The sequence below is a fragment of the Peromyscus californicus genome, unplaced genomic scaffold (genome assembly GCF_007827085.1).
Source record: "Peromyscus californicus insignis strain IS unplaced genomic scaffold, ASM782708v3 Scaffold_19__1_contigs__length_69161282, whole genome shotgun sequence".
Taxonomy (NCBI): domain Eukaryota; kingdom Metazoa; phylum Chordata; class Mammalia; order Rodentia; family Cricetidae; genus Peromyscus; species Peromyscus californicus.
The window spans coordinates 51,443,784-51,466,073 of NW_026294491.1; the positions used below are offsets into that span (position 1 = coordinate 51,443,784).

Below are 22,290 nucleotides of genomic sequence, written 5' to 3' on the forward strand. Positions count from 1 at the left end.
GAAAAGACTAATAATACTGATTGCATGGCCTTTAACATTAGAAGGTTGGTGGCTGCTTTGATATAATTTCATCCTTTCCGTGTTAATTTTTGCCATAAAAAGTACTAACGAGGTTTTCTTTTGTATACTCTTGTCAGTGGGTTATAGATCTAGTGCTAGAGAAAGTAAAGCAACAACATTAGCAGTGCCAGAGCAGCAAAGAACGACTCATCACCGCTCCCGCTCAGTGTCTCCTCATCGCGGCGATGATCAGGGAAGGCCGCGCTCACGTTTACCAAATGTGCCATTACAGAGGTAGGTTGGGAGCAGGCTTGCTGTTCTTGATAGCACTGTCTTTTCTTCTGTTACAGTGAAGTTTACTGTAGGTCAACATTTGCAATGAAATGGTGATTTAGCCAATCAAGTTAGGGGTGTTTTGCCATTTGTTAGCAGAATCCTTGCTTATTGCACAAAGGTTCAAAAAGTTCAGCACTGGGAGACAAAAAAAGCAAAGACTGAACAGCAGTTTTCTGAAAGGAGAATATGTTTTAAAGGAGAATACATTTATATAGTATTATCTCTTTGAAGCACTTTAAGTGCTGAAAGATCTCTCTCTCTCTTTCTCTCTCACTCTCTCACTCACACCGTGTGTGTGTGTGTGTGTGTGTGTGTGTGTGTGTGTGTGTGTGTGTGTGTTCTATTTCATCTGACTCTGAACATACTTCTGAAGCTGTAATAATACAGATGAAAATCGTGGTTCTTTTTTTTTTTAAATATAGATAGAAAACCGTGTTGGAAAAATGCAACATAGGCAAAAATAAGAATATATTCTCTTAGTTCATTGAGTAAACTTGGCTTGGGTGTGATGCCAACACCTTTATCCTGGGTCATATGTTAGCCAGTTATTGTATCCTTCCCTATTCGTCTGTTGATAGTTTGGGAAAACTATAAACTTTGTCACCTGAATTTCTGTGGAACGTTTTAGGAGCTTAGATGAAATTCATCCAACACGAAGGTCACGTTCTCCAACCAGACACCATGATGCCTCCCGAAGTCCAGTCGATCACAGATCTAGACATATGGAAAGTCAGTATTCATCAGAACAAGACAGGTACTTTCCTAAAGTATAATCTCAGTACTATAAAGTATAATCTCAATACTGCAATCTTTGTTCTGTTTTAATATATGCAAATATTGCAACATGGTATGTGAAAGTTAAATTACATCATTCAAAACTGAGCTTCTCTCCAACAGTTTTGATATTCTTACACACATGCAACTCTGGAAGATACTCAGTCAAGTTTCTTGTTTTCCAGTCATGCTTATCTAATTGTGAAGCTTCATTGACTTAGATTCTGACCTAATAGAAGAAAGGCTACATGAGCAATTTTAAAATATTTTTCTTTATGGGTCACATTTTTGGAATGTTGTTTACTGCTATTATAAAAAAAATTACATTTTTAGCCAGGCAATAGTGGCGCTCACCTTTAATCCCAGCACTTGGGAGGCAGAGCCAGGTGGATCTCTGTGAGTTTGAGGCCAGCCTGGTCTACAGAGCGAGATCCAGGACAGGCACCAAAACTACACAGAGAAACCCTGTCTCGAAAGATAAATTACATTGTTTATATAATTAAAATGATTTTGATAATGGTCATCTGAAAGGTTGTTTCTACTGCAGACTCTGAAAACTTCAATAATGTCTTGTTATATACCACATTTTTTTAAATCAAGTGTCTTCTCATGAATGTCTGTGAAATACAAAATATGGAGATAGATTATTATATGGATGTGTACATTATTAATTCTTCATTTATTAATGAACTGTTATCTTGTGGAAATTATTCATAGGAATCTATATAACGAACATGTTTTTCTTCGTGCCCACAGACATTCTCATCAAAGTAACCACATGGATGTACTGGATTAGCCTAAGTAGTGCAGGATCTGAGTTAAATTTGAATTAAGACTCACCTTGTTGAATGATCTCTTCTGGTTTTTCAAAGTGGAGGAAAGTTCAGGGAGAGGTAGAGAAAGGACAGTGGTGTTGAATGATGGATGTGATGGACTCGAGGACACAAAGCCCAAGCTGAGCATCTTAAGTTACTATGGGAAGTGCTGCTGTGGTCTTCACGTGTGAATCATATTGGATACTGGGGGACAGAACTGGTCTAAGGAGCAGGATTTCATATTGCTCACTTGAATGAGTGAATGAGTCCTGCATAGCCAACATTCACCTGGGTCCCTGCGAATAGTAGTCAGGTCACAGTAAGCAGGGGGCTGCCTGGCCAAGGCAATCAATATAATTAACATAATTTGACTGTAGAAAAAAATACTTATTTTAGAAATAAATCCTAGTTAAGAAAAACATAATATGATACTGCATTCTCAGTGGCTTCTAATGACTAGGAAATGATCATGTTGTTAAGTTGCTAAAAAAGAAATAAAACCATTTATTTTCCACTAATATCTGAAAGGTCAAACTTAGGCATTTTAGTTACTGAAATGACTGTACTTGGAAACGTGTTCCTATACTTTTGCGAGGAATGATGGTTCTTCTTACCTTCTTTATGTTTTATAAAACTGTTTTGAGTCACTAAGGAGTCAGCAACAGTTAGGGCTTCAGCCATAATGTGTGTACTCTATTGTTTGAATTTTTTAATGCTGTCATGTTTATTTATTTTTTTGTTTAACTTCTCAAGCAAATATGCTAGTGCAGACAATCTGGTTTCTTCCCTTTTCATGTTTTCATTGGCATACCATTGGCACAACCCATGTCATCTAATGCCTCATGATTTATCTGTTTCACCCACCACCCATCCTGTCTGTGCAGTGAGCTTCTCATGCTGCCCAGAGCAAAACGAGGACGAAGTGCAGAATGCCTACACACGACCAGGTAAATACAGGGCTTTGGTAACGGTGACTGTGTGTGATGACTCGCTTTCCATTCTGCTATTCCGTCTCTCCCTTGGTAGTATGATTACTACACATAGAATCCCACCCCCAACTATTCAAAAGTTGCATTATTTCATATGGAGATTAGGCAAATCTTTCAAAAACATTTTTAATTCAATCAGAGCAGACCACTTCGACATCAGTATGTTCAAAAATTCAGAGACTGGTGAGACCCTTTGGAAATGTTTTCGCACCCGTAAAACCAAGGAACCAGTTTCTACAATTCAGATTGTAAATGCCTTTTGTGCGTTCACCGTCTTCAGAGGTGGACTTAGACACCTGTCTAGTCACAAAAGTTCTGATCTTCCGTGCATGGCAGGTTTACTGTTGTTATGATTGTGGTTTTGTTGCTTTAGCCTTTCAAATGTTTCCTTTTGGAATCTGCTATTATTTAAGTTCTGTTGTTCTGTCAGTTTTTATTTAAATGTTTTCAGTTTGTTTTTATTGGCTTAGCTTCAGGTTTCTTATTGCCCCTGCCTCTACCAGTTTAAATGCTGCAAGGTAAACTTCCTCATTGGGGACAAACAGCAGTGCCATACCTCTTAGAGTTAGAGGAAAGAGGACATTATACTCCCTTGCTTAAAGCATGATGCAGTATGCTAGGCTTGTATCTTGAATTTAAAACCTGATGAAAATCACTTTTTAAGGATTGCCAGTTGATTCTAGGGAGCTAATCCCTGCTGTCAGTTTGCAGTCAACAGAATGTCTGGAAGTAGTAAATTCGTGAAAAGTGCACAGACTCTACCAAGTGTGAAAAAACTAAAGGAAAGACGTGCAAACGCCATACCCTGAATACAGAGAGAAGTTTAGGATTCACTGTGTCCCTGCTGGGCATGTGGTCCTGATCAAATATGTGATCATGACTGGGCTAGTGAGAATATGTTTTAAATTTACTCATCTAAAATTACCCAGCTGCTAATTGCTATCGAGTTCATTTTGTAGGGCCACTTGAAAAACAAGGAAATGTTAGTTCTATGTATCAACTGATGGAAAAATAGAAAATTAAAAAAATATTTTTAAATTACCTTAAATTATTTATTATGCTAAAAGTTCAGGCTTGTTAGCTGCTCATCCAAGCAAATGTTTCTAAATAACAATGAATTGTTTGTAAGTTCTATAAGTTTTCTCCTATTGCTGTCTATGTGACTCCAACTATTAAGCAAGGAAAAAGGATGCATAGCATACATACTTTTCTATTCATGGAGGTGTCTAATTAGTGCCTGGGATGCATACCAGTAGTCTAAATAAAAGAGGCATCTCTTCATTTCTTTATCTTGTACACTTCAAGGTGAAGTATCAGGGCTTTCAAAAATATGTCATGCCTCTAGTTGCATCATTTAATAGGATCTCACCATTAATACAAATGTTTCACAAATTATTCCAAATTCCATATATCTTTATTGTTTAACAGTATTAACTCTCTGGTTTTATATATCTTGATATAGGTAGTTGGTAATTTTCATTCATATATATATATATATATATATATATATATATATAATGAAAATTGATAAATGTAAATCCGAGGCTGATCAAGCCTATTGACTGATACCTCCACAGATGTAGGAATGCTAGCATTTCCAGCTGAATGTACAGATGTGCAGCAAGTGTTACAGCTGACATCTCTACCATCCTTGTATGCAATTTTTATAATGGTAGTGTTGGTTCCAGTAAAACTGCTGACTGCATTTTTTTATTGCAACTGCATTATAATATTTATTTTGTTTATTCGAGAATTTTCGAAAGTTTCCCTTTCTTCTACCCCTTAATACTTATTGCTAAATGTCTAAGGGCAGAGAAAACATGAGTTCAAATATATGTAGATGCATGTATATTTAATATCTTCTGTATTTTGCACTCATGCACTTATAAAAACATTTTATCTATATTTGTATAAAGGTATACACATTCATAAGCTCATGTCTGTAGGGATATAAAATATAGTTGATTTCATATTAATTTTATAAATTTATTAAAGCTATAACTTTCTATGGCCAAATTGTTAAGTAACACTTTCAAAATAAAACATACTAAATTTACTATAATCTTATCTCACAGAATTTAACAGTTTATTCTCTGAAGTATTGAACTAATTATAGATTGTGAGCTAAGTAGAGATTGAACTGTGAATTAAATCCCTATTGTGCATATTTTCAAAAAATGAAGTATTAAAAAACCATGTTATATTAAGCAATTTACAACAAACTGTCATAAATTATATTGTTCATGTAAAAGTTTTCAGGTGGCATCGTATGCAAGAAGTGCTGCACCTGCCATAGAATGTCCCAGGTACTTCATAAATATCATCCATTTAATTCTCACAGCACCCTGCTTAAGTGATGATATTTTTCCCACTTTGTTTCTATAGAAATTTAGAGTCTTGACCCAAATTTTCCGCATTTCAGTCAGTATGGTACAAAGCCAAGATGTTTATACAGTAAATTTTATGCTGTTTTCATTTTTGTTTCTGACTTCATGTAGATCCCTATTAGAAAGTGCTTGAAAAGAATTAACTTTTGAAGCAATTCCTTTGCAAATTTTTTTATAGAAGTACAAACCAGTCAGATAGTTCCCAAAATAAGATCATTAAATTATAACTTAAAGTAATATGAAATAACCTGTGACTTCATATTTCATTAATTCTGATCCTTCCTTGAAATAATTCTTGTGACTTCTCTAAGAAAACTAGCAAAACCCCTTATACCTAGTTTATTCAGGCCTACTACTTCCTTCATGTTGTAGTGAAATTTATTTCATATATATTTTTGTTTGTTTTTCTGCGTGTTTGTGTTGCCATGTTCCAGACATCTTGTTAGGCACTCTCACACATTACCACCCAAGATGCCTTTGTTACAAAACGACTATCGTTGGATCAACAGGTAAGAGCCGTAGCAATGAGCTCTGCTTGAACTAACCCCCAACCCAGCCAACGAAAATACAAAAGTTACATTCTCATGTGTCATTTATATTATGCTTTGAATTAATTGTCTGGGAAGCTGTCTCTCATTAAAGCTAAAATCTAAAAACCGATTTAATTATAAAAATATATTCTAGAATAATCATCTGAATGAAACACAATTCAGAAGTCAGAATTCTGCTTATTTTCATTTTGCTTGTTGATTGCCGTTGTGGTGATTAATTTCATTTTGTTTTACCTGTGTGACTTTGATTTCTGAAGCACAATCCTGCCTGCACGTATTAAGACCAGATCGGTGACTAGACAGGACATTCCCTTTCAGCCTGATTGTTGTAACTCAAGAGTGCTGAGATTGACTGATGAGTTACCTGTTAGGTAAGAGCATCAGACAGTGAAGTCCCCCACTTCCCTTGTCTAGTGCTGTGAACCTAAAGAGTGGAGCTGAACAGTTACTTCTCCTCTGGTGTCCTTCATTTTGTTTTGGTGTGGCATCTGTCCTTGGTAATGAAGTTTTAGGCATTTTATTTTAAATGCTTCCTGTATCCAGTTTTTTTTTTTTCATAAGTAGGTGTGATTTAGTGTCATATTTCAGTCTGAGATTCTTTTCTTTTTTTAAAAAAAATTATGCAACACAATTTAAGCATAATATTTGTTTACTTTCTAAACAAAAGTCTCCACCGTCACCCTGTGGCTCTCTCACACCCTTATGAACTGAATCCCGGTGATTCGACATTCTGTGTAATGAGAACATTATTTTATGCTTTCCTCTCTAACGTGGTCTTCCTTTCTTTTCTTTGTCTTTCTCTTCTCCCACTGGATGTAATGCACTGGCACTAGTGAGCTACAGCCCTCCCTTGCCAGGGCTAAGAGTGCTAGTGCCAACTGCTTGAGACCAGACACTAGTTTGCATTCACCAGAACGAGAAAGGTATAAAATAAAGACTTTCTGAATTTTCTTATCATTTGTACAGTGACTTTATTTTTGAACCGCTCTGTTTTGTTTCATGTGAGTCCCCACAAATTTATCCACTCATGCCCACATTCTTGCTGTCCGCATTTCCTTCCCTTAGTATGCATCTGTGTAGGGATATGTGTATGTGGATATGCACGAAGCACACATATGCATATTTCTATGAATGTTGTTGCAAGTGGTTTGATGTAACTTGTAAATGCTTCTGGCTGCCGCTTCTCTTTTTGGTTCTGTTCAGTAGTCTTGTTTCTGTGACTCAAGGAGCCTTCGGTATGCTGATGATAAGGCCATAGGTTAGTGAGTTATTTGAAGGGTGAATATTGCTCCCCTATTAGTTGTGCTGATAAATAATACTTGTAGATCTCACAATAATCTTTCATAAAATCAAAATAAAGAGTCTTTTGAGATAAATTATTATCTTTAGCACTTTTAAATTAACCCGCTTTTTAGATAAATTGTGTTAAATTATATTTTGTAAAAAAAAAATCAACAATTTCCTGAGACCTTTCAAAAATAAATACATATAACATGTATACACATAGATCATTTTTGTTGAAGCTTTTATGGGATTGATTAATAAGTACTAATTTTGATCTAGACACAGTCAGTAATAGTATATCATATTGTCTTCTAATTGTAAGCGAATGAAACAGTTGTTTCCTTATTATGAAGCTTTATATTCCTGTAAACTTAATTGTAACTGATAGTCTTGGTTATAATCACTGTCCTTTTTAAGTTAGATGTCTTTCACAGGAAATTTATAGATGACTTCTTCAAACTCTGAAGAAAAACATAAGGTTGTACTAACGTAGCTCTTGCCAGGCATTGTTTAAGCTTTCTTATTACTAATCTTTATAGCCTATGAGATGTTTATTTCTTGGAATTAAACAGTAGGTCTTCAGAAGATTAAACTACAAACCTGTTTTGCATTATTAATAGTTATAACATTTATAATAGGAAAACTGAAATGTCGCAGTTAGGGTTTCTATTGCTAGGACAAAACACCATGATCAAAAAGCAAGTTAGGGAGGAAAGGGTTTTCTTGGCTTACCCTTCCACATTATTGCTAACCATAGAAGGAAATCAGGCAGGAACTGAAACAGGGCAGGATTCTGGAGGCAGGAGCTGATGCAGAGGCCATGGAGGGGAGCTGCTTACTGGCTTCCTTCCCCTGGCTTGCTCAGCCTGCTTTCTTATTGAACCCAGAACAGCAGCCCAGGGATGGCACCAGCACAATGGGTTGGGCCCTCCCCTATTGATCACTAATTGAGAACATGCTTTACAGCTAGATCTCATGGAGGCATTTCCTCAGCTGAGGCTCCTTCCTCTGATGACTCTAGCGTGTGTCCAGTACATGAAATTATATTAGTTTATATTGCATTCCCTGCGTTTGTTTTAGCACTTTTAGTGGAAACAACTATAGACTATTCCAAAACTGTAGCTGAAAGTATTACTGTTTTATTTTGTCATATATTATACTACCCCAAAACAATTACAAATACGCCATCAATAAATTTTAATGGGTTTCATATCATTATTCCTTTTTAATTTATGATAAATATTAAATGATTGGGTTTGTGGAATTTTCTGACTGTAACAGTACCCTGAAATTTTTAATGTTTAGATGAGTACTCCCTGATAAAAAATACAGTTGAAGCCATGTGTGTGTTTTTAAATTTCTCTGTAGACATATTAAAAAATCAAAACAAAGCCCAACCTAGTGTTAGACAGCATTATGACATGTCAGTATTAGCTGTGAGGGAGATACTGTATATTTCCCTTTGCCTGGTAAGTCATGAATATTTTATTTATAACACACCATAAATTTGGACTTGTCACATTCTTCTGGTTTACTTTATTGAACAGCGTATGTCTCACATATGTGCCCTTGAGGTCCTGAAGCCACAGAGTTCACAAATCTGTGTGTCCATTAATTTAAATCTCTCAAATAATACTCTTAAAGAGGGCCATTCTATATACAAGAAGGCTAATCATAATTATTGCACAGGTTGTTGTGAACTCTGAGTGAAGTACTCCCCTTTAGCATAAGACAAAACAAAAGTGGATTGAAAACCTATGCTCCTGTACATTGAAGAAAAAGAAAGCTTCCATAAAAACATCTGCAGAGGGTAGAATGATCATTGCTTCTCAAGTTGATGAGGTCACTTGGCTGCTAAGAAAATAAGCAAGGGTTTGTTATTGTTGTTGTTTGAAAGGAAAAGAGAAATGCTAAAAACTGTAGGTGAATGTTGTTTTAAAGACAGGATCCTTTTGTGCGTACATCTGTGAGCCATTCTGAAGCAGGCGCAACCATATGAAAAATGGTAATTGTCCACCTTGAAGGATGCCTCTAAAGTTGTATGGAGTACAGGACAAAGGAGGCTTAGAAGCCTTTGGATTCTTCTTTCCTTTTGATGATTAAAAAGCTTACTATATAAATTACTATATTAATTTCCAACACACACACATACACACACACACACACACACACACACACACACACACACACACACACACTCACACCCATATAAATCACATACATATATGATAAATGCTGAACATATTCTTAGAATTTTAGTTTATTTTCTTAAGATAGTACTATTATTTCCACAGCCTTCCCAAATACTGTTTTAAAGTTTAAGAATTAAGAGTCTGATTCATTTTGCTACTACTTACGGTTTGTTATAACAACTCCCATTTCCTTAAGCACCCTCCCTAATTTTAAAACAAGTTATGATTGATGTTAGCACAAGTGTGCAATTGTCAAACAGACACAATATCTAACAGCAGAATTTACTAGGCTTTCGAAGGAAAAGCAGTGTGCTCTCTCTCTAGGTATTTCAGCCCAGGCTCACAGGCATTTTGAGTAGCTAGAGTCCTGCATATAGCAGTGCTGTTTGGAAAGAGAGTCCTGACTGGTTAGAAGCTTCTCCTGTGCACATTGTCTCTCAGATAAAACCCAGTTCTCTTCCTCCCCTGATTGGGAGGGAGTTATTCTGATGGCTCTTAACTTTTTCTTTATCATGTTTAAAAATGAACAAGAGTCATATACTCAGAGACAGAGACAGGAGGGTGCTTACTTTTTCTGGAGGATGAGAGTTTTCATATGACCTGACATCACAACCACTACCTTACTGCAAGCTTGTGAAAGTGTTTTCTACTTGCTACCTGTATATTTTTTAAGCAACCCACCCTCCTTATCCTTCATAATTGCTGTCGGGAGAACCTTCATGGGCTACGTTGTCACCCTGACTATTAAACCTTATTTACCATGTGTTATCCAGTCACATGAATCTGTGCTCCCTAAATAGCTCCTCTTAAATGGCTGTTAGACACAGTCCCTTCTGCCAGTTTCTTTACCTTCATTCATTAAGGGAAAATCCCCACCATGTTTCTCCTCCTGCTCCTCCCTACACTTTCTCTGAAATTATATTCATTTCAGAGATTGCACTCTGCTGCCTTTGAAGACCTGTTCCCCTGTGGTTAGCCAGGGCAGGTTGTCTTTCCCTCGAACTGAACCCAGTTTTCTAAATGATGTCTAGACACTCAGTGCATTAAAGTGTCCAGCTAACCTTCACTATTTCCCGTTTGTGCCCTGTGTGTTCTTCACATTTGATGAGGGTCATACACAGCTGGCTAGGTGGAGTAGTACAGGCCTGCCTGTCATTCCAGAACTTCATCGGCTGGAGCTGATGGGTGATCAATTTGAAGCCAGCCTAGGCTACACAGCCAGTTTAAGTCCACTCGGAACTAGAAAAGGGGACTATCTCTCAACACAAACCAACAAAAAAGAACAGTTAACCAGGGCTTATAACTAGCCACTTCATAGGTAAATAGTTCTCCAGCTCCTAATTCAGAGCCAGGGAATGCTGTTAATTTCACCAAAGTAAACTCTACCTGAGCTGAATTCTTCTTAAGTTTCGCTCTCAGCCCTTTCCATCCAATTAACTCCCTAGTACAGTTTGATAATTGTCTGTATTATGTTTTATCTTGCAAATCTCCAATTAAGACTAAGATAAACCTTTGGTTTTGTTGTCAGCTTAACAATTATTTCATTCTTGAAAAGTGTAGGTCAAATTTTTCAATTAGTCTCGCCTCCCACACACATGAATTCCTTTCTTTTTCTGGTCATAACTGTTTACCATTTTCTGGGCCCACATAATTTTACTAGTTTTTTTTTGGAAAACTAAATCTGGTCAGATATGGTGGCACATGCATTAATCACAGCACTTGGGAGGCAGAGGCAGGTTGATCTCTGAATTTGAGGCCCACCTAGTCTAAAAAGTGAGTTCCAAGCCAGCCAGGCCTACATAGTAAGGCCCTATTTCAAAGTAAAGGAAGGGATGGAGGAAGGGAGGAAGAAATAGAGAAATAAACAAATCCAACAACAACAAAAACAACAAACCACAACAAAATCTAATTCTGTATGTCACATTTCCATAAATCCACTGCTGTCTCTATCTAGAAACTCTTTGCTTCTGTGATGTTATAAAGCTCTGAGGAGCTGGGCGGTGGTGGTGCACACCTTTAATCCCAGCACTCGGGAGGCAGAGACAGGCGTATCTCTGTGAGTTCAAGGACAGCCTGGTCTACAAATCGAGTTCCAGGAAAGGTGAAAGCTACACAGAGAAACCCTGTCTCAAAAAACAAAACAAACAAAAACAAACAAACAAAAAAATAAAGCTCTGAGGTCAGAGAGCACACGATATTTGTATTTTTTGTATCTGCTGATAGCATTATTCTCTTCAATTTGTGTTTAATTTGAGGTAATAGTCTTACCACACTCTCTTCTTTCATCCCCAAGTGTTGGTCTAGTTGAGAGTTAGATTCAAGGAGGTAGAAACATAAATGATCTAAACTATTACATAAATGCCATGAGGAAGTTTGCAATCTGTGGCTATAGGGTTGAGTTTGCTAGTAGAGAAGCCGAAAATTCACCAACTCATAGAAGCATGGGATATGTCCATTACAAGATGAGGTGACGTAACACATCTCAACTGTGAAGGTTTATTTGCTGGCATGTTTGCTTTCTACAGCCAGCATGGTTAGAAGAGAATAATTCAGAAATGGCTAAGTCGCTGGTAGCTGATGCTTTAACTTGGAAGGTATGAGTTACTTGAATGAGGTCCAAGGAATAGGAAATTCCTACCAAAAAGCCAAGCATTGTAAATTGACATGACGTTTATAAATCATCAGAATTTTGTTTTTTTCGAGAAAGGGTTTCTCCATGTAGCTTTGATGCCTGTCCTGGAACTCACTCTGTAGACCAGGCTGGCCTCAAGCTTACAGAGATCTGCCTGGCTCTGCCTCCTGAGTGCTGGGATTAAAGGCGTGCACCACTACCACCTGGCCAGAAAAACTTTTGTATTGAAAATATATGCATTAATTTTTTAAAATGAAATTTAGTTTAAATCAGGATTAGGAAAATCATTTTGGAAGGCTATGAATAATGAAAATTCACAATGAAAATACATACTCGATTAATCAGTTAACTCACTTGGCTTTGGTTTCAATTTTAATAGATCAGAAATGGTTTTGACATGTGTTATTTCTGGTATGAATGACTTACATCTCTATATCCTTTTTCTTGTAGATAATTAATGTATTTTGTCATACTCTGCTTTAATGCTCCCATAGAAGTTATATACGTATACAAATAATTATACATTAAGCCACACACTCTTTATACTACTGCTAGAGAAAAAAAGCCATACCTTAACAATAAATTAATTCTTGTAGAAGTCTATTAAGTCTAATTCCTTTGTATCTCATGACAAAGTCCCACTAGTCCATACATACACATAAGGTACTCATTGTTTGTAACCTGGTCATTAAGCCTAGAACCTTTTGTACTTACTGACTCCTAGATCAATAAAGAAATAACTGGAGAAGGAGCCATATCTGAAGGATGCACTTGACCACAAAGTCCAAGATCATATACTGCTTATTAATTCCATGATATGTCTATTGAAGGATATTATAGACTATTAGAAAATGGGAATCCTGGCTTTTTGTATCCATGATAGTAATATAAAATATTTGTTCAACAAGCAGTTGCTCCTACATTGGTGATTTTAGAATACCTTGTGAAATGTACTAATCATTTCCAAAACGTGAAGCTAAATTAAGTATTCTATCTGAAAAGAAAACCAAGAAGAGGCTTGATTACTTTAATTTGATATTGGAAATCTGAAATTTCCAGATTTATTAGCTTGTGACTTGAAACTAGAAGTTGAAATCTATTTCTTAATACATAAGAATAGGAGAGACGCCGGGCGGTGGTGGTGCACACCTTTAATCCCAGCACTCGGGAGGCAGAGCCAGGTGGATCTCTGTGAGTTCGAGGCCAGCCTGGTGTACAGAGCGAGATCCAGGAAAGGCACCAAAACTATACAGAGAAACCCTGTCTCAAAAAACCAAAAAAAAAAAAAAAGAAAAAAAAAGAAAAAGAAAAAAAGAATAGGAGAGACAAACAGAAAAAGATCTTAATTTTTTTCCTACAGAAATAGTCAAAAATGTGCTAGTATATTTAAAAACTTTCAAATATGTGACATCAAAATATAGTATTTATTTGGGGGTTAAATATGGGTATAAATTGATCCTGCTTTTACCTTATTCAGTAAAATTAGAGGGAAAAGCACAAGTCTTGTGATGATCCTACATATCAGCATATCCAGAAGGACCTTGAGAATTAAGAAGTACGTGTGTTATGCCAAGTACTTGTTCAAAGTTGCCTCTTGAAAGTTGGAATTCACAGTTGCTCGTTCTAAATGTGCACCTCTCTCCATCACAGCTTTTCACTGCATGTGTCATGGTTATGTTATTTTTCTTCATGTTCCCTTTACTTTTATGTTTAAATAAACACAAGGACTGGAATCCCCGCCTCCAGAAGCAAGATCACTCGTAATCCTATCAAGTTAAAATTACTACATTAAAAGAAACTGTTAACTCTATTTTTACGTTCCCAATCATCTTCAGATGCATTAATACAACTATGTATCTGTAGAAATACTGTAAGTATAGATAACGTTCATGTTTCTTAAAATAGCTTACTTTAGTTAATCTATGAAGCAAAGCCAGCAAATTGGAAGAAACATTTCTAAGAACACACAGACTGGATCTGCTGAGATCTTGCTTACACACACAGAGTAGTCAGTTACTGCCACACTTGGACCCCCAGTCTTTGAACTCTTACTGTAGGTCACATAGTACTAGCATACATACAGTCATATTGTTAAGTAGTTCACATTTTTTTTGGCTCCCTGAGTACCAGGCTGTGCAGACCAAGAACTTCACATAGGTTTTTCTACTCCTTGAAATGCAGACTCTGAAGGAATGTTTGTAGGTTCTTTTTACAGTGGAAGAAACTGGATCAATACAGAATAACTAGAAAAAGAATCGTGCATGGGATGTTAATGCACTTGACCACAAGGTCCAGGATCTTACACTGTTGATTAATTCTATGCTACATCTTCTGAAGGCTATTGTCCAGTATTAGAAACTAGGAATCCTCACCTTTAAAATCTACAGTAGCACTAGAGTTTATCATTCAATAAATATATGAGGTTTAATTTTTAACCTCTTTTATATGTATTCTAAAGGTTTTTATAGGGACTGCAAGTTAGGTATTATTCTCCAACTTTCTACCTACCTAGATACCAGTCCAACTGCGGTGACTGAACAGCATTGGAACTAAAATTTTCCAGAGGTTTCTAATTGACCCATGAACAGGAAGTAAGCTTTAGTGTTTAACATGAATATTTTGATAACATATGATATAACCTCCTTTTTATAAAACTGTACTAAATTTCAAACATTTCCCTCATATCCAAGGAAGCAATAATAAATAAAAGAACTATATACCAGCACTCTGCCTGGGATACTTGGTATATATAAGTGTAATCCTTATACCTCTGAAAGAGTAAATTTCCATTACTTGGACATGCCAAGCAACAAGAGATGCCCTGAAGTTTAGAATGCTTTAAAAGTTATATACACTGAATGCAGATAGACAGTTTACTCTCCATACAAAACAAAGAGAGTTTGTGCAGCTTACTTACATTTTATGTCAACCCAATCCCAGTTTCCAGTGATTCCAGTGTGAATTAATATATCAAAAGATTTGTCAAGCAGAGAGACTAGACAAAAAGAAACTGGAGATTTCCTGGAACTGGCAAAAATTTCGAATTGCTAAACAGGTTTAGCAAATAAATTCAGAATGAATTGACCAGTTTTATGAACAACGAAATGATTAAGTAATTAGAATTAGCCCATTATGTTATGAATATAATAATCACTCTCCAAGTTGAAGAGTAGTAAGTGGCACATAGTTTTTTTTCTTCAGTTAAAGGCCTTTTATGTTATGTCTGCAAAGATCAATTGAATAATACTGTTTGTCCAAGTTTGGTGAAAGGAAGACTTCTGGCAGGCTTACTGTAACCATTGTCTGAGGATCTCGGATGCCCCAGTCACACACTGACAGCTTTGCTTCTTGTGTTCAAACTGTCAAATACATAAAAAATGGCAAGTTTAGGGGGCAAGAATGGAGATTTCCTCCAGTTCATCTGCTACCTTCATGTCCTTTCCATAGTTATAAAACCTTTCAAATTAGTCCTTTAATACATATGAGTAAGCCAATATCCAGAGACATGTTTTGGCTATAATGCTGAGACCAGACTTAGTATATGAAATGTATAAGCCTGACCTGTTCAGTTGTTTTATTTCCTTTAATCACTCAACTAGATTTTATAAATGATTGAGGACATACACAATCTGAATCTCAAAATGATTTAATAATAAAGTAACTTTTGTTCAAGTTATTACTCAAAAGAATATTATTATAAATGCTGAAATAAAATGAAAATGTTCAATGAACTCAAAGACACATATGTAAATACATATTAGCAGAACTTTTAATGTCCCATTTCTTTGATCTTTAGTTCCCACTTCAATTTGTTGGTAATTGGCCCTGTAATTTTCTACAAGAAAACTTGTTAAAGACACCATCAGTAGCCTTCTTATGAGTTATTTTTTCATGTCATGGTTTCTACACTGAGTAGAATTTTTATTTTATCTAACATATAACTTGTTCCTTTGAGTTAAATTTACATACTTCATCTTGTCACTAGTAATTTCAAGGGCTGATGTTAGTTAGCATGAGTGACTCATTCAACTTAAACAAAAGTAATGTCCTTAAATATGCATCTTTCCAAATTTAACCATATTCACATTTATTTTTGTATAGAAATGTAGATACATAAACATATTTCAAAATGAAACACTTAATAGACATGTTCAGAATTTCCCCTAATATTTCTCAGCCCACTTGGAAGGATTCAGATTTCATATTCTCATATTATTATAACTTATCTAAGTTTATCAAATATTAAATTATAGAGCAAAGAATGATCATTTTTACTTTTGGGGGCATTATTCCAGTCCTACTGTTCTGTATATTATTTTATTTTAAGAGTTACTAAATGTCCTGTTTTTTTCCTGTCTTGTTCACTGGGCAAACAGGGGTAGATGGTCCCCCTCCCTAGATAGGAGGCGACCTCCTAGCCCCAGGATTCAAATCCAGCATGCATCTCCGGAGAATGACAGGTACTAGTCACCTCCTCACAGACAAGTGGCTTTAGAGGCTCATAGGCTCCAGAATGAAGGAAATTGAGGGGATCTTGGTGATGGCATTCTTCCATCCGCCAGCCAAAGTCAGGCATGCAATTCCGTCAGGGACTGCACACAAGTCTGAGAGAGCACCTCAACACATTTATGGTCACAATAAGGCATAGGAAATGGATTATATGAAGTACAACCAGGATCCAGTGAAGAGATCCGTTTTAATATGTCTTTGTTTCAGGATTTTTAATTTTTAGAAGCGTTTGCGGATCACTCAGGTCTGCATAGGGATAAATAGAAAATTTGAGGTGCATCGGGATACATTAAAACTGTGCTGCAGAACGTAGTCTTTGTTGCACTGCCTGCCAATGTAATCTCCGCTGTTTTTGCTTTGTTACTGTGTATACTTACCAGGAAGGAACTGTAAGCTTTGGGGTGTATTTCAAGCATGGTGTAAGGAAGGACATCTGGTTCTTGTACTTCATGTATTGTGTTTAAATTATTGTCAAGAACTAGGGTCAGTCAAGTAGGAACATTTTCAAGACAAAGCCTCTCTGCACTGAATCCACTCCATGCTGACCTGTAAAGCTGTCACAGTGTGTTCCTTCCTTTGTCGCTGTCCTCAGCTTGCCATTCTCCTGTTTCGTGATGTCTAATATACACATACATATGATTTCAGTATTTCAGTGTTTCCTGTGCATTCTCACAGAAGTCTTGGGATGTGTGAGACATTTCTCTTCAGGTGAAATTCAGTGGACACATTGATAATATTTATTAGACAGATGAACTCTGAAATTGCTACATGCGATGGAGATAGTTTTATGAGCATATCTATTCTTTTGCATTAACTATGTATATATGTCACTTAGTAACTGTAGCTTTACCAAAGTGGTAATGTTTATTTTCTGAATATGTGCACAATCAGGACATCTCCACAACTTGGTAGATAGAATATCTAAATTGCGTTAGACAAATTTGCATCACTTGACAATGATGAGAAAGAATATAAACTGGTATTTTATAAAAGTTCCATTTTATTTTCACATGTTGAATACTAAAACACTTACCTCTTAATGTGGTTTGAATTTGCATAATTAGAACTTAAAATTAATCACTATGCTACTGTTACATTTTTAGGACTGAATTTATGGAACTAGAGAATTAATAAAACTTTCAGTTTACATGTGGGCAAGGTCATTTTAAATAAGAATATAAAATAATTTTAGAAGTAAATTGAAAGTTGTAGATCTGCATTGCTGCTCACTCATTCAACAAATTCTGTGCCCTATACTCTGATGGGTGATGTCAGGTCATTGATTAAGACAGCCAAGGTACTGGCCATGAAATAATTGAGAATTTCCATTTAGAGTAAAAGTCTTTGAAAGTATGCCAAAACAGAACAGTGATTTAATATAAAGTAGTGGCGGAACCTTACTCAAATTATAGTGAATGTAAATGTACTTCAGTTGGCATTTATTAAGCAAAATACACAAAAGTAATAGCTCTGATCTTAGCATACACAAGATCATATTAATTCCAATTAACAACATATCAATCCTTTCTACAGATTTCCTAATTTTCTGTATATGTAGGTGCAAGATAGATTTTTAGAACAGAAATGAACTTTACAAAATTTGAATCTTGTTTTTGTTTCCCTGTAATGATTTATTCTTAAAGAGTCTCTATATTTAACCATAAGAAATGGATTTAAAATAGTTCAATTATTATTTATTGCTATGGAAAATCGAAAATAGTTTATAGTAAACTTTATCAAGCTATAAGAATAACATGCTTCCATAAAAATGAGAGGAGAATTACTCTTAACTAAGTGTAGATTTGTAAGTATTCATGTCAACCTCTTAACCAAGCTGAATAAGCACATGCTACCTCACATGAGTGTTACTTAATCATTTTGAGTGTCCTATCATTGTCTAAACAAGATGAGTATAACGTTAGATCGTGGTGATATATTATGTATCCTAATAAAATTTGCCTGAAGATCAGAGAGACAAAGGAATAAGCCACTACCATGTCTTACCTCTGGGACTCCTCAGCCTGAAAAGGCCTTAGTTCCTGTCTCCTCATGCCTTTTATACCTTTCTCTGCCCAGTTGCATCACTTCCTTTTTTGTGCTGGGATTAAATGTGTGTGTTTGTTTCCCAAGCAAAGGTATGAGATCTCAAGTGCTCGGATTAAAGGGGTGAGACTTCCAAGTATTGGATAAAAGGTGTGTGCCACCACTATCTGGCTCTGTTTCTCTCCTAGACTTAGTCAATCTCATGTAGTCCAGGGTGGCTTTGATCTCTGCCTCCCCAATGCTAGGATTAAAGGCATGTGCCACCACTGCCTGGCCTCTATGTTTAATCTAGTGGCTTGTTCTGTTCTCTGATCTTCAGGCAAATTTTATTAGGGTACCCAATGTATCACCACATTAGATTTAGGTAAAATGAATAATGTGGTCATGGACATTATTAGTTCACCTTTAACATTGGTAACCAAAAATAATCCTAATTCATAACATGACTTATACAGTTGGGACTAGATGTCTTATCAAGGTCATAAAGCATTTCTTTGCCCCCCCCCCTTTTCCCCACAGCACATATGTGGGCATGGACATATATGCATGCAACTTTTAAATGAACCGTGTCTGCATAATGCAGTGCCAACAAGAGGCATTCTTCATGTCTTCTCAGGTGGTACCATCCACTTATTCAGATTGAACATGGAGATGTATTTATCTAGGTCCAAAATTTCTTCTGGATCTTGTGCGTTATTTAAAACAAAACAATAGCAAGCAAGCAAACAAACAAACAAACAACCCTAGTTTGAACCCTTTGGGAATATTCCTGACTTTAAAATTATAAAGATCTCTTAGAAGTTTTATTAAGTTAGTCACACCAAGATTTGTATTGGAATAGTTTCATATTGGTTTATCTGGTACTGTGAATGTACTAGAACTTGTACTGATACTTTGAAAGTACTGAAAACATTTGACAAAAATCACTATTTTTCTTGAAATTTACTCAGATAATGTCATACCCACTGGACTTGGTATCATTTGAGTTTTTCAATTTCAGCAGCTGAAAAACTGTTTTACAAATAAACATATTAACTTTCTTTTTTTCCCTCACACCTTTTATTTCTCTGCAAAATGACCTGACTGATCATATCAAGTGATTCATTTTGATTTAAAATGACCTTCTCTATTAACTGTTTTGATGGAATCAGCAAATCCTTGCCATTTGGACTCACACAACACATGTCAGCTGCTGTGCACAGGTAGAGCTAGTACATAACCACTTACTAATGGAGTGTGTGCTCTCACTTAGTCTCTACCCACTTTGCTGTGTGTACCAAAATGTAACAAGATGTGTCAGATTATAAAATCTTAGTGTGTGTAGTGAGTGGTTGCACTCCCACATATGAAATCAGAACTGTACAAAAGGGTTAATGATTCTTAAGTTCTATGCATATATATATGTCCATTACTAATCTTGCTTGAATTTATTATTTCTTCCCAAATTTATTAGGAAGTAAGATGTTACAGGTAGGCATTCCACTTTCAAACAACGTAAACCATAGAAAGCCATAAACAACATAAGCATCTTGTACACACAGATTCATTCTCATGCCATCACTATTCTGTATAATGAAAATACCCACTGGTAGATTTATGTTACATTTTCCCCTAAACCAAAACATACTATATTATGTCAAATTTCTAATAAATATTATTAAATAATATTACAAGTTTAACAATTCTGTTGTATACTATATGTAATATTTTATTATATATATTACACACACATATATATAATAGTTTTATTATGTCTTCAGAAAATATTTGTTTACTTATAATGTCAGGGAATTGGATTAACTAAAATTTGAAAAGGGAAGTATTCCCCAAAGAGATGTTAATTATTTCTTATTTTGATTATATATTAAACATATGAGTGCTGAAATTAATATAAATAAAAATAGCATTTAAGTGGAATTTCAAAATAGCAAGTTTGATTAGAGCTAGGTCCAGTTTTCTAATTACAACTTTTGCTTCAATTCAATAATAGAATAAGCATGTATTTTATATTTGGATGTGTCTTTACAGCTTTTAAATAACTGAATATCTGCCATATGGTGCTAGGGTTTCATATTTCTGAGTAAATCATAAGACCAGGCTAAGTACTAAACCTGAATATAGGAAAAATTTGCATTTTGCATACTTGTATTTTTGATCCATGGAAACATTATGAACAATAAAATAATGGTAAACATTACTAGAACTTTTCGTAGAGCTGAAATTCATGAAAATGTAATGGTTGTACCAGCTGATTACAGCCTGTGGTACAAGTGCTAAGTCACATGAAATTTTTTAGCATTGTTTCTGTTTGCAACTTTAGCTAGTTATAAATGGAGTAGCTGAATTCTCATGTTCTGTAAGACTCTAAGTTTGAGCCTGAGCAACGTGGCCCCATTATATTAAAATATATGCTACTACCGTAAAATAAATGACAATTCCTTATGCATAAAGCTTTAATAAAGCAGAAATCATGCTTTATTTGTGGAATTTTCTCTTATACTGAAGCCCAGAAAACTTTATAATTGAATTATTACATGTGTATTTGATGTAAAGCAAATCATATTTTCAGAGTTACTTCTTTTTTCTCAGTGAAAATTTTGACTGTCAAAATCCACTAAAATATACATATAATATCTTATAATCTTAACTAATATATAAAGTCATAAGCATTGTATATATTTTGGGTACCATGTGATACGTTGCTTATGTCTACACATTATGTTATGCTTAAGTCAAGGTTAACATATTTGTTCCCTCAAACATTATTTCTACAGTGCAGATTTTCTTAAGTCTCTTCTAGATTTCAGATATATAGAGTATATTACCATCCATTTTCACTCTTGTTAAAATATAGCCTACTTCTTGGTCTATCAAAGTATAACTAATAATGTTGATCGAACTTTCCCCTTCTCCCAAACCCCTATAGCTTCCCCCAGATTCTGGCCCCATATTTATTACTGAAATTGATCATTAAAGCTTTTGTCATTATAGCAGCAGTTTTCAAACAAAACATTCCACAGATCTGAAGCACATTTTGAATGAGTAATGTTACAGTGGAAACCAAGGTCCTGACAGTTGAACCTTAAGGTGATTGATGTACAACATGAAGTATTTCATTTCCCTGTGACCTGTTTTGTGATCACCTGATTAATAATTTTGATTGTATACAATATGAATAACATTTCTATGGTACCTATCTTAATCCTCTGTTTATATCAGTGATAGGTATGATTAAACATACAATATATCCATGGCTATGAATAGTGTATCTAAAAGAAAAAAAGTCATTAGAATTTTCTGTTTTCTATTTTTGTTCCTGCTTTGCAGTGAGCTTTGCCATTAAAGTGAAACATTTTTGCTCTATTTGAGGATCTTCTCGAGCAGTTACAAGAATTATAAAGATATATTCTTGTAGGTGTCATTAGAAGAATCTTTCACAAAACTTATAATGGCCTTGAAAGAGAAAAAGAAATCCCTTAACAGACAGGGTAAAGCAACACCAGCATGAAAGGAGATGTGTGGACCTGTGAATGGTTATAACATTATGTAACATTGACTGTGAATTGCATACCAGTATAAATTCCTGAGAGTAGGTGTACTTGGGGGCAAATAAATGTTACTACCACTTAATACTGTGTCTTTATGGCACTCAACACTTTCTGGTTCTTAGAAGTCCTTAAACAACCACAAAATCCAGATTCTGTGGAACACTCCAAAACTACCAATACACAATCCAAATGCTAAGTAATAATTAATGTATTTAGAATTAGTGTGCCTG

General features: G+C 35.4%; 1 protein-coding gene across 50 annotated transcripts in view; it reads left to right on the forward strand.

Annotated features, from left to right (window-relative positions):
* The window catches only part of Rims1 (regulating synaptic membrane exocytosis 1), a 494,312-nt gene that overhangs the window by 342,751 nt on the left and 129,271 nt on the right, over nt 1–22,290 (forward strand). For 22 of the 50 annotated variants that reach the window (XM_052745291.1, XM_052745292.1, XM_052745293.1 and 19 more), the window contains 5 exons: nt 138–294; nt 965–1,090; nt 2,810–2,872; nt 6,686–6,775; nt 16,337–16,420. In XM_052745291.1, the coding sequence (XP_052601251.1) occupies nt 138–294; nt 965–1,090; nt 2,810–2,872; nt 6,686–6,775; nt 16,337–16,420 (520 nt within the window). The remainder of the gene's footprint in view (nt 1–137; nt 295–964; nt 1,091–2,809; nt 2,873–6,685; nt 6,776–16,336; nt 16,421–22,290) is intronic. The other 28 variants (XM_052745297.1, XM_052745298.1, XM_052745327.1 and 25 more) reach the window with 2 other exon arrangements.